This window comes from Apaloderma vittatum, unplaced genomic scaffold (genome assembly GCF_000703405.1).
Source record: "Apaloderma vittatum isolate BGI_N311 unplaced genomic scaffold, ASM70340v1 scaffold17422, whole genome shotgun sequence".
Taxonomy (NCBI): Eukaryota; Metazoa; Chordata; class Aves; order Trogoniformes; family Trogonidae; genus Apaloderma; species Apaloderma vittatum.
In genome coordinates, this window is record NW_009702106.1 from 53,716 (window position 1) to 66,685 (window position 12,970).

Below are 12,970 nucleotides of genomic sequence, written 5' to 3' on the forward strand. Positions count from 1 at the left end.
TGCAATAGTCTGTGCCGATGCCCTGACTTTGCTGTTCTTGGGCAACAAGCTCTTGTCTCATGAAGGCAGGAGTCATCTTTGGTGCAAGTCAGATCTGCTCAAGATTTCACACGTGAATTCCACCCTGCTTAAGAAGATCTCCTCTACAACTTACTTCCAGCAAAGCAACGCCGAGCTGCACTGGTAGATGTCTCTGCCAGCTTCAGGCCCTACACCTGCAGCTGCCCTGGGCAGGAACCCTTCTGATCCTTTGCAAGACCTCTCCTAATTGACTTTTGCTGCGTGGATGGAAACCGTGTTCTGCATGAATCAGCCCTTGGTGCTTCCACAGGTCATGTTCTGTCTGGTTCACATGTGTGAGGATCCACTGGAATGTGACTCAGGCATGTGGCAAGAGAGAAGTTCAACAGCGAGCCTCATCTGGATAGCTTGGGCAGCACCACTGCTTCGACCTCCCACACTGTACAGATGCAACCCAGGTGGCTCACAGAATCCTTATTGCTTCACTGATGGAGAAGCTTGAAGAAACGCAGCTTTGGGCAGTCTGGAAATCATTATCCCACCGCACGGCTTTTAGAGCAGCTACTCTGCTCTGGACGAGGCTCTCCGAAACGCACACAGCCTAACCGCTACGCTTCAATACCCGAGATACAGCTTTACACAAAAATAGCTGCCAGGGTATATAGATCGCTCTTGGAGGGCAACACGTGCTTGCTGAACTAGAAGAGCTGTTGTGGAAAACAAAGATGTTCTGCTCCATGTTGTTACTGAATATCTGGAAAGAACCACAGAGGCCCGACACCATCCAGCACAGACCTTTACTGTGCCGTACAGTCAGCAACATTCATACATGATACTTGGCTTTCCTCAACTGTATACATCACAGGTCTTTTTTTTTTTTTTTCAAGGCAGGAAAGCAAAAAAGGCAGTTCAAAGCACGCTCAGCATATGCTGCAGTCGCAATGCTGCATCCTAGCTACAAGTTAGGACGAACAAGACATTTTCAGCACTCGGTCTCTGGGACTCTCAGCAGAGCTTTTCCTCTGACACAGCATCAGCTTGCTTCAGCTCCAACATCGAGCTGGCTAGCAGGTTACAAGACTTACAACCTTTTCGACAGTAAAAGCATATTTTTCTTCTGTTTTCACAGTCACGTACAAAGCAAAACTTCTTTCCCCTTTAAGTGTCCCAAAATAATGTTAACTTTTGAGCTTGGGAATTTACACCCCAACGGAGAGAGGAGTCATAGAGAGGGGAAAAAGTGGTGAGAGCAAGAAATAAGTGAAACTGGGAACGATCACTGTGGTGGCCTCTGTCCTTCCCATACTGGTGTGGGCTTCAGGTCCCTTCTTTTAAGCACATTTGCTATTCGGTTATTCCTCAGTTTTCAGTCATTACGACAGGCAGCCTGGATTCTCCTGTTTTGCTCCTGGTTTCATAATAACATACTGTCCCGTTTCCCAACATGAAGCCCACCTAGCTGACAACATCACCCTTCATCACAGCCATGGCAGACTGAACCAGGTCGGTTTAATTCCACGGTGACTCCACGTTTAATTAGAAGAGCAGCAGCATCGGGATTCCTGCTTATTGCCTGACCCCGTCATCGAGCACGAGGAAAGAAACACTGACTGTGCTTTGCTACGTCTGTGCAGAAGAGCGCTTGTGCCACCACCGTCAGGGGAACAGCACCAAGCTCAACCCAAGGGCACGGGCAAGCTCCAGGCTCTCAGCGTCGGCTCGGGATCCCCTACTTTTTCCCTCCAGTGTGCTTTCCACATACGTGCTGGGCTGAACTCCAGGGATTAATTTACCACCCACTGCGCCGTTTTGCAGAGGAGGAAGGGATCAAAGACGAGTTCGACAACATGAAACTGCCGCTAATGACGCAGAGGCTGATATTTCCCCTTGGCAGCCCCGGGGTGCCGAGAGGTGGCACTGGGACCTCATCAGGTGGCACCAGCACTCCTCTCCGTGCTGCACAGGGAGAGCTGGAAGGCAACGCTTCTCAGCCCTGGGTGCCTTTGGCTGCGAGAAGAGCTTCAGGCTCGGCAATCCCAGCAAGACTCCAGCTCAGCTTGCACAAGGCTGACACTCGTGGTACCCGGGAAAAGCTTCATCCAGATCCAGGATATTTTTGATTATTTTTCTACTTTTGCCCCTTTTCCACCATCATGTGTTTTCCTACCTCGATCACCAGCACTGAAAAGAGACACCACAAGTCAGAGAATCGATGCACCGAGCGCCTCACACTGCTGTTGCGGGGCAAAGTTTGGGAAGAAACAGGGCTCTCCGAACTCCTAACTGCTCTTTGCTTTTCCATCAAATTCCATCCAACGCATTGGGACCAGCACCCTTGCACAGCTGCTCTAGAAGCTCAGGTTTCTTTCTGCAGAGTAAGGGCTTTTCACCCTCCCTTTTTAAAGCATCTTGAAACATGCAAGTGGAAAGCAACACTGCAGACCAACAACGAGCATTATAATTAAAAAACAGCAGAAAGCTCCCCCTGAAAACAAGGGGGCAGCTCTGTCCTGCAAGCTGTAGGTGAACTCAAGATCGCTGCCAAGCACAAGCTGTCTGAACAGCAAACGGCAGAATTAGCTGATAACCAGCACCTTGGATTTGGCAAAGGCAGGTTTCTTTCCCACCCACACTTTTAGAAAGAAAGAATGCCAAAAAACGCCCAAACCTCTGGGCCTTCGAGAGGGGAAGCCGACAGCAAACGCTGCCTCCCCCCCAGCTGACCCCAGAACCATCGAGGTGCACAAACCACCCGGGCTTCCACTAAGCAGCTAAAGCACATGACCGAGGAAGCTCAGATCCTTCAAATGCATTCAGCAGTCACAAAACACAAGTTTTCAGAGGGCAGCACAAGAGGTTTTGTAGCAAATGGCTTTGTTCCAGACTCGAATTCCTCACAAATACATCTGATTATCTGACCAATAACCAAACGAAGTGTTGCAAAAGCTGGAGGCACTTTTCCCCAGCGCTGAAAATAGCTGCAAGGAAAGGAAACGTGCCAATGTGCACCATGTAATGGAAATGACAGTGGCAGAGAGAAAGTTAAGGTGGATTTTGTCAAGAGGATGAAAAAATTTATAAAAATGTTGCAGACTTTGCAATTTTGGTTGTGGCTCTTTTTTCTTTTTTTTTTTTTCCCCCTCCCCTCACTCAAGATCATTTCTACACAGGATAACTTTTGAGGGGTAACTATGGCAAAGCGCTCAGCGAGAGGCCCCCACAAAATCATCTATCTACCCATCTACTGCAGGTGACCCTGCTCTGGCGGGGGGCTGGACTAGATGATCTTCTGAGGTCTCTGTGAAAATCAACCCGGCCCATGAGATCATGACGTGCTACATCAAGTAAAGAGGCCCCGGCTGGCAACGCAAAAGCAAGGACCAGGGCAGCTGCAGGAAGCACAGGGCTCCCCGTGGCATCTCCTGGCGCCTTCAGGGCTGAGGAGCAAACGAAGTTCTCCTAATGCCATATCCATCACCCGTCTGCGGCACCCGCAGACTGCAGGTGGGGCTCTGCACCAGGTACTCGCTAGTGGGGCTGACACCTGCTCCAGCACAGTCTGTCGGGGAGGCAGGAGAAAGAAAGCCACCCAGGCAGGAGGATCTGCGCAAATTAAGAACTACAGTGAGCAGGTGAACACACCTGAGAGCTGCGAGGAAGCACAGGGAAGCTGGCTGACCCCTGCACAAATATTCTGGTGTTGGGGAGCACCTTGATGTGGGGGTCAGTCCTAGTTTAAAAGTCAATAGAACTCAATGGGAGGGAGAAATTCTGAAAGCCAGGCGAGTGCTTCCAACAATCCAACCCAGTTCCCACTTGTGCAGCGGTCACAACTTTGGGACAGAAAAATTCCTCTAGGTTTTGGCATTCTGGAACAACTTTTTAAAAGCAGCACAGAACAAATATAGCAAGAGGAGATAAGCCACTTCTCCTTAAAAATATATATGAAAAAAATAAAATAATCTCACACAAGATAAAGGGTAGAGGCCCGTGCAGGAGGAGGCATAAGCTGTCTGTCAACTGTATAACTTTCCTGTGTGCCACACAGAGCAGACAGATGCTGCAGCACTGGCTATGCTCAGATTTTTAGTGAAATATCTCAGGATATTTTCATCTACCTTCATTCGCTGTCTCTATCACTGCTGTGTCTCTGGGCAAGGCCTCAGCTTTCATCGCAGTGACAACATTTTTACACTTCTCGCTCCCACCGCTGCGAAGAAGAGTTGGAAAACTCAGACCCCTTGAAACTACTAAAGCCCAGGACAGAGAAAACCAGAGAGAAGTAGATCTTGTGAATTACAGCAACCGCGTGGTTTTGGGGGAGTTTGCCTCAGGATCCACGGATGCCTGGAGCAGACTACGCCAGGCTTGCCATTTTGTCACTTATGTTCCATTTCGTACGTCAGGAACGGCACAGAACAAATCGTTATTACAAGTGTCCCCAAGGACAGAGCTCAGACAGCCTCACACTACACGCTAAAAAGCTTTCTTGGCTAATGCTTACCAGAAAACACTTCTCCCCCACAGCCCCCTGCATTACCCAAAACTAAACCAGAAAGCAGCAGAGACAGAGCCTTTTAGCTCTGGACAGACTCACATCATGTGCTGAGGATGCTGGGTAAGAATGGCCCTGGCCCCGCTTTCAAGGAACGCTCGTCTTAGCACAAGCCAGCTTACAAAAGCAGTAGATTAAAAATAAATAAAATGAAATCTACACATAAAATAATAGGTCTGCACCAAGGGTAGAAATGTGTCAGGAAACGAGGAGAAAAATGCACTTACCCATCTCCTCGCACTTCCTTCACGCTACAAAACCCCTCTGATGGAGGCAAGTCCCTGCTGCACATCAGTGCCCTGTTCTTCGAGCACAGCTACAGAAGAAAGCACAAAGCTAGGCACAAAAACCCAGTTTTGCATCTTAGGCCCCCAAAGCACTCCTCAGCCTCTGCCTGGCTTTAAATCCTTTCCTCCCACCTGGCCTTTACCGCTGCCACCTGCCCGCAATTTCCTGTCTGCTCTCGCTTCTTCTGCCATCACTGGACGCTGCCCCGACAGAGGGCAGACCCTGCCAGGGCAAAAATGTCAAAGAACGTCTGAAAGGTGCCTGCATGGTGTCTAAATGAACTGTCAGCCCACGAGGAAGCAGGAATATTTGTTCCTACCAGCTGCCTCACTAGTGAGAGGCTGAGGTGGCAACTAAACACGGTGTGGAAGTGACAGATTTATGAGCCTGGAAATACCATGACCATCAAAACCAGACACAGCATCACGCTGCAAACAGATGTGTTGGTCCAAGATATTACCAGTTTAGACTGTTCGCTGTCACCTCTGCACCTGAACTGTGCTGATAACGTGAGTCGAGCCCATTTTGGTGCAAAGGCAGGCAAGCTGGCCTAAATCCCTCCCCTAGAAGAGGGCACGAGCAGAGGGCACGCATGCAAGGTGATCTGCAGCTCCGGTCACTTGTTACTGCTCTTCAGCTGAACCACGTTAATGGACTAAGTGGGAGCTCACAGTTTGGTTCCTAACAGAGTCAGCTGAGCCCCCGAAGCAGAGCGGGAGCGCTGGCACAGTGTGCGAACGTGGCTCAGCTCCAGGGCAGCAGCAGATGTGAGCTGGGCTCTGGTACCAAGCAGATGGAAAATGGTGTTTCCCTAAAGCAGCCCGCTAGATCTCCGGCAGCACATCTGCCTGCGCCCTGACGCGCTTCTTTTTTAATTCCTCCTCTCCACCCCCTGCAAAAAGCTGCGGGCTGTATTTCCTAGTCTGTTGAACCTTCGCTAGATGTTCATACCCGTGGAGAGAAGGCATAAGATACAGCCTTTCCACTGTATTTGCTTGCTGCAGTGAAACTCCACGAACTGTGAGGTGTTGCACTTGGGATCCTCCCCTGCACTCCTCCTTTCTTTGCCATTTTTCTATCCCCAGACTTCCTTATCTAGGCTGAAGGATCTGCGGCTTGCCTCTTGCGCATCAGAAAACAAAGCAGATGGTCTCAGCCTGTGGGACAGGTGTCCACATCAGAAAACTGTCACCACCCTCGACACCTTCCCAGCCATACTGGCCAAGATCCTCCAGAAAAGAAACAAAAAACCAAGCCATACCTTGCTGGTTTGCATACATTTACATGCATTTGCATGCATTCAGGCACCTACTGAGCAGAAGCACATGCCTTCCCATTTTTAAAGCCGCGCTGTAGCAAAATCTCAGAAAGATTGGTGTGAAGACAACTTGTTAAGTGCTGCTGCTCGGTGCCTGTGATATGCAAATCATTCATAAAACCAAGCCATGGTCCTGTTCTGCTCCTACCTCTGGTCACCATGATGAGTCTTAACGAGGAGAAGCAGAGGAAGCAGCTCAGGACAGCACTGCCCCTCCTCAGAAAGCCTGTAAAGGCAATTGAAAACTCCTTTCTGCTGGATTTCCCAGTAAAAGACCTGTTAGAGTCAAAAAAACATATTCCCGTCTTTCTTCCCTTCTTTTTTTCCCTTTTTTCTTTTCCTTTTTTCTTTTGTTTTGCCCTGGCAAGGTGTTTTTTTTCTCCTCCAAGCTCCAACAACCACAAAAGGATCTACACCTTTATTTTTCCAGAAATATTTAACTGGGATTGTGATAGCTGGATGCAGGTCTTCTGAATCAGGGGAGAAGTCAAAGGAACGCAGGAGGATATTGAAGAGGTTTAGTGCACAGGCCATTTCCCAACGCACCTGCACGCCCCTCTCTGCGTCCATAGCAAACCATCCCACACAGAGCCTTACATCCGCTATCAGGGCAGGAAAAAATATGCGAGAGTTAAAAAAAACCCCATCCCAAACTACAGCAGATTGTTCAATACTGCTTGCAGGCTGGAGCGTGTCCAGAGAAGGGCCACAAGGATGCTCAGAGGGCTGGAGCATCTCTCCTGTGCAGACAGACTGAGAGAGTTGGGGCTGTTCAGTCTGGAGAAGAGAAGGCTCCGAGGAGACCTTATTGTGGCTTCCAGGATCTCAAGGGGGCTACAAGAAAGCTGGGGAGGGGCTTGTGAGGATGTCGGGCAGTGACAGGACTAGAGGGAATGGATTGAAGCTGGAGATGGGTCGGTTCAGACTGGACGTGAGGAAGAAGTTCTTCCCCATGAGGGTGGGGAGACCCTGGCACAGGTTGCCCAGAGAGGGGGTGGCAGCCCCATCCCTGGGAGTTTTTCAGGCCAGGCTGGATGGGGCTCTGGGCAGCCGGATCTAGTGGGGGGATCCCCCTGCCTATGGCAGGGTGGTTGGAACTAGATGATCTTTAAGGTCCCTTCCAACCCAAACCATCCTCTTATTCCATGATTCTAGGCAAAAAAAAACCCAACAAACCAACCAACAAAAAAAACAAAAACAAACCCCAGAGATCCCTTAATGCTTGGCTGAAGCCCAGCCCTGCTCATGGGAACAGCATCTGAGAGCGGAAAGTCTGGGCACAGGCAGTGGTAGCTGAACGGCAGGGAGGAGAGACACTCGGCTCACAGATCAGGATTTGTCACCCAAAGCCTTCGCCCTGTGTCTCCATCCCTGACAGAGGTTCAAGGGGACTCGGGGTTTGGCCAACCCGCCACACACAGTTGCGATGTGCCACCAGGAAATGTCGGCACTCCCCGTGATTTTTTTGAACCCCGAGGACCTTTGCTTACGAATCCTCTCAGCTTCCTTGCCACCTCCGTAGCCTATAAACACATCAGCTCGGTTTCTTCTTTCACACGCTGTTACGTTTCCCACTTTTCTTCCTTTTGGCACAAGGGAAGGACAGTCGCTGAGCTGGGGATGTGCACGCACCCACAGCTACGCGGGAGGAAAATGCCGCTCGTTTCCACTTGCGACCCAAAGCAAGTTAACTAAAGTTACAAAAGCTCCCCCCTACTTTTGCAAGGAAAAAAAAAACAACCCAAAATTTACGTAACCCTGCAACTAATCTTTGCTAATCTTCACTAATCTTGAGCGAGGCATTTAAATCTGGGGAATAAGCCTATTCTTCTCTCCCCCCCTCCCCAGCCCAGCCTACCCGTACAGTGAGAAGGGAAACAAATAGAAGCAAAGTTCACAGCCTGGTGATTATTCCTGCCGAGGAGAGCAAAGCGACAACGTGCCCCGAGTCTCCTCCGAAGCAAACCCTCCTGCCCTGCCATCTCCCCTGCGCAGCGACGGAGGACATTAAAGAGAAAAGCTGCTTTTGGACCGATTACCACTTGCTCTTAGCTAAAGCATGGAAATCTCTACCCTCGCAGCGTACCATTGCCTTGCTTTTGTCTGGTATTTTTTCGTTGCCTACTCAATCACGCACGTGACAACAGAAGAGCGGCCATCTGAAGTGTTCCTTTACGGTGGGCAGTGGAAATACTTGACAGTCCTCAATCTGGTAAGCAAATCGCGTTGTACAGTGATATCAATATGTCTATTTGTTTGTCTGCCATCTGTGCCTCAAGACATATGCAGCTGGTATGTTTGCTGCTGTTAAACTGCTTCCTCTTGACGGTCTATACCCCAAAGGAAACTAAGCAGGGACCCACGCTTGTGCTGTGAAGTGTATTCACACGTTTTCTGCAGAAAGAATATTGGCTGGCGTGCTGCTTGGCTTTCAGACAGCGCTCTGAAGCTGCCTCCTTGGCTATCAGCGAGGAGAGGGATGGAAAGGTAGGGTATGTCCAGTCAGGACACACACAAGGTTGATGTGTGTTATCTAACCCTTCATTCAATATGATGCTGCTTGGACTTTGACTTCCATCTTTTTAATAGGCTTTCACATCCTGTAAGTTACAAGAAAAGGTAAACCAAAGCATATCGCAGTGCTAATGTAGCCATTCAGGGTATATGCCCAGTCTGACAGATGAGAGCGTGAGGAAAAAGAAAACCCAGCCTGCAGAGAGAGGTGCTTGTGACGTTACTACACATATTTTAACAGTGCTATCAAGCTGCTTGCTGCATTTCCTAAAAGTACACAGAAAAACCTCAAGTGTAACATGTTCTGGTTCTCTTACTAAGCTAAAATTTCACAAGATAGAAGGCAAAATGGAAGCTCATGAGATACCCTGGGGGAGAAGGCTGGTTGACAGTCCAAGCAGTTCATCAGTGACTCACGGCAACGGGTAGAAGGACTGGGCATGAGCAGAGGGTTCCTAACAGGGACAAAATTCCAGGACAATCTCTAATCTGAAGGATGACTGCAGGGAGCTCTCTAGCCTTTCATCCATTCTGTGGGACCATCAGAGTCAAACACCAGTGGGAGGTCTGGCCCAGGGTACAACTTGCTCTACTCTCCAAAAGGAGATGCCCCACAGTGGAGTTCAACGGAAGCCTAAGGGCTCCCCAGCTCCAAGTGGGGCCTCTGGAGACTCTCAAGGGGCTGGGAAATTTGGGTTCAGATAGTCAGGATTCAACACCCTTAAAGTTATTAAGTTCATCCTGCTGGGACATATTAGCTCCGTCAGTTGAGCGTGGCACTAACAACGTCAAGGTCGCAGGTCTGATTCCCATTTGGTCCCCATGTGTTGCCTGATCTAGTTGACAGGTGGCATCCCTGGAGACAGGGAGGCTGGATTAAAATGATCTCTAAGGTCCCTTCCAGCCTAGGCCATTGTATGATTCTATGATATATCAGTAGATTAAAACACCACCGGCCAAGTCCCAGGCAAGGGACCGTGTGCCCATCTCCTCTCCGTTGTTTTTTGGGGAAAGCTGGCCCCAGTAAAGTACTGACCATGCCTTCAAGCAAAGCAGCACCTCCACCCCCATGCCCGGGCACCAGCAGAATGAGAGCTGTCACCCAGGGTATGCTGCAGCTCTAAAGCATGAGATCAAGAGGAGAAGGCAAGTAACACATCTCCCCAGATTTTGGGATACAGAAATACTCACTGACGTTATCATCCAGCTTCCCTTAGGGACCAGTAGTGGATGATCAGGGAAAGGCTGGACAAGACAAGAGCATGTAGCAGAGTAAAATGAGAGTTCTGTGGCTCTGCCTTCACACTGGCACACTGACTTACCCAGCCAGAAAATAAATCCAGGTGAGCGCAGCTGATACCCATTCAAAGCCTTCCCTTCACCTCTCTAAGGGAAAAACATACCCGCTTATACTTCTGGTACTTTCTCTATCCTGCAGCAACGAGTGCCGCAAGGCAAGCGTGCCTGGCGTGAAGGAGCAGCTCATTTTGTCGTGCAAACATGCTGCAGAAGTCACTTTACTTCTGGGTTACAATTTAATGGCCTGCCCCTGTTCCCTTTTCTTTTTTTTTTTAAATTTGTTACTCACTGGACACCTCTACCAGGTTTTCCCCTCGGTTATTCTGTTCTGCGAGCTGGAAGTCTGAGCCTTTTTCATCTCCCTTCCTAAAGGGCTGCTTCTGCCATTAAAGCCTCCTTGCCACCCTTGGCAGCAGGTTTCCTCGTTTCATGAGGAGCTGAGCAGGACAGGCTGCAGCGGTCAACCTGTGAGCACGGCACAGATTTATACAGCGGCCCTAAAAGTGTTTCCTTGTCCGCTGTTTATTTCTTTTTAACCATTCCTAACTCTCTGTTGGTCTTTTCTGATTACTGGTGAGCAATGAGCTGGCAATTTGAGAGAGCGACCCACAGCGAATCCAATCTTTCTTTCCTGGATGGCGATAGTCAATTTAGAACCCACTGTTGAAAAATATGTATTTGAAGTGGCTTTTTTTCTGAAATGCATTACAACGCATTTACCAACACTGAGCTTCCCCTGCTATTTGATCTCTCAGGCACTCAGCATCCTGAGATTCTTTGGCAATTTAGCAGTCAGGCTTTGCTTTAACGGGAGAGAGGAAAAAAAAAAATTTACAAAGCTTTACCACCTCACTGTTTGCTCCCTTCCCCAGCTCGTTTACGGATCTGCTGAACAGCTCAGGTCCCATTAAATCTCCATGAGTCAGAGCCCTTGTTCCACTTCTCCAGTCCTTTGTCTCCCATCTTTTAACCGCTTATTGATCTGGTCCCAAAGCTGAAGCGCAGCTGTCAGCCCACGGGGAGGTGGTTTGGGCTGAAGACATCGACTGTCTCTCACACAGAAAATGTGGCAATGGGGCAGGGTGTGCAGAATCACTCCTTCGTGGCCCGTAGTCCTTCTTCTACAGAGAGGCGGGGTTTTTCTTCTCTGACCTGAAATGGAAATGCTGGGAAACATGATGTTTTCCAGGGATGGAAAAGCAGCCTGACTCCTAGCTCTGCTGGAAGGGTGCTGGAAGAATTTCTTGGAGATATGACCCTCATTGGGTACCTCATTCAATTCCTCGCTTGTCATGTGGCTCTCCCAAGAGAGCTACGGCTCTGACGCTACTTCAGATTCGTTTATCTAGTTAATGATCACAGCAATCAAGATTCAAAAAGGAAATATTTTTGTAGGCAGAGGAAGAAAAGGAAGATAAGTGGGTTTTGTATCAAAGGAGTTCATTGACCGATTTTTGAACAACAGAAATGTCAGATAAAAAGAGTTTTGTGTTCGTTTTTCTGTGACATACACCAGTGCAAGCTGAATCATTCATTGCCTGAAATATCCGAGCTCATAAAAATCTGCTCACTGCTGTAAATCTATTAGTAAATCATTGCATAATGAGCACGCTGCACCTTTAAAAGCTGTTAATTGCATTCTTGCCCCATTTTATTCCTTACGTGCTTGTCTCTCGTAATTGAAATACTTTTCAGTTCTCCTGAAAGCTGTTCTTTCAAAATAGAGCCGGTATTTAGTATACATATTTTCCAGGTCGCTATCACATGAATGGATGTGTGTCTACACTAAATGTTGATTGTTATGGCTAATAGCCTACTCAGAATATTGTATTTATCTTCCCTTACGGGCAGAGCTCGGAGCCCGATTTATTTGTACTAGCTGGAGATTTCAATACACGCACACGGCTGGATCTTATACGCAAAAATAAATCACATCTGTTAAACAGAAACACCCCTTTGATCACTGCAGCAGATAAAAATTAAGGTTTGTCTTTGTCACAATGACTCTGGGTTTGGAAAATCGACCTGGCCGAATTAAGCATTTTGACAGCACCTAGAGCCACAGAGCTCTGCAGGGTCTAGGGAGGAAAGCCGGCTCTCTCCAACAGGGATAATCATATCCGTATCCTCCTCTCTGGGTTAATCGTTGGCTTTCTGAATGCTTCCAGTCCTCCTTCTGCTCATGTGGGAATACTTGAGGGGATCCTCTTTATTTACAGCCAGCAGAGTTATATTCCATAAGAGGCTGCACTGGAGCTGAGAGCGCCAGCACTGGTGCTTGGAAAATTCACAGGACATCTGGAATAAGCTGACATTGTCCTGTCAATTTTCTCTTTTTTGGTGTTAACATCTTCCCGTTAGTAAAGGGCTGTGGTATTTGGATGCACCTTTCTCACAGGAATAAGCTTGGAAGAGCACGGGTTTGGAGCTCTGACTCACGTCTACTGGCAGGGCACCCTGTCAGACCAAGCATTACGAGGGTTGGTTCAAGCTAGGTTCAGTTTTCTGGCTTGAAAACTCTTGGTTATACTCTTTCATTGCTCCTGGAAATACAGGATGATCACAAACTGACTGAAACTCCTTGAAGTCTACAGTAACGGGCAAGGGTAGAGCTACAAGCAGCGCAAAACCAAGCTCCTGAGACGGAGTTCAAAACTTTTTCACCATGTAGAGCCAGAGCTATGGGTCGGGTCCCACGTTCAGATAAGCATTTTCCCTGAGGAAGATAACATTGCCCTCCCCTGCATACAACAGAATATTTACCAGCCTGAGAATGTGGCTGCCGTGGGACTGTTTCTTTTCAGAAATGTTTGTTTTAGTTAATTTTGAAGGGAGGGAAGAAGCAGCCTATCCCTGTCCCATGATTAATGTAAGGCTGACCACGAACGAGATAATAATAGCCCCATCCTCTGGGAACCAGGCCTCTCCTTAATTGCTTTATTGGCAATTAGTCACCATGTGTCACCAGACTGTCA

General features: G+C 48.5%; 1 protein-coding gene across 1 annotated transcript in view; it reads left to right on the plus strand.

Annotated features, from left to right (window-relative positions):
• Positions 1 to 8,241: 8,241 nt before the first annotated feature.
• Positions 8,242 to 12,970, plus strand: part of ADTRP (androgen-dependent TFPI-regulating protein) — a 28,714-nt gene continuing 23,985 nt past the window's right edge. The window contains exon 1 of the mRNA XM_009879421.1: positions 8,242 to 8,394. Within this exon, the coding sequence (XP_009877723.1) occupies positions 8,242 to 8,394 (153 nt within the window). The remainder of the gene's footprint in view (positions 8,395 to 12,970) is intronic.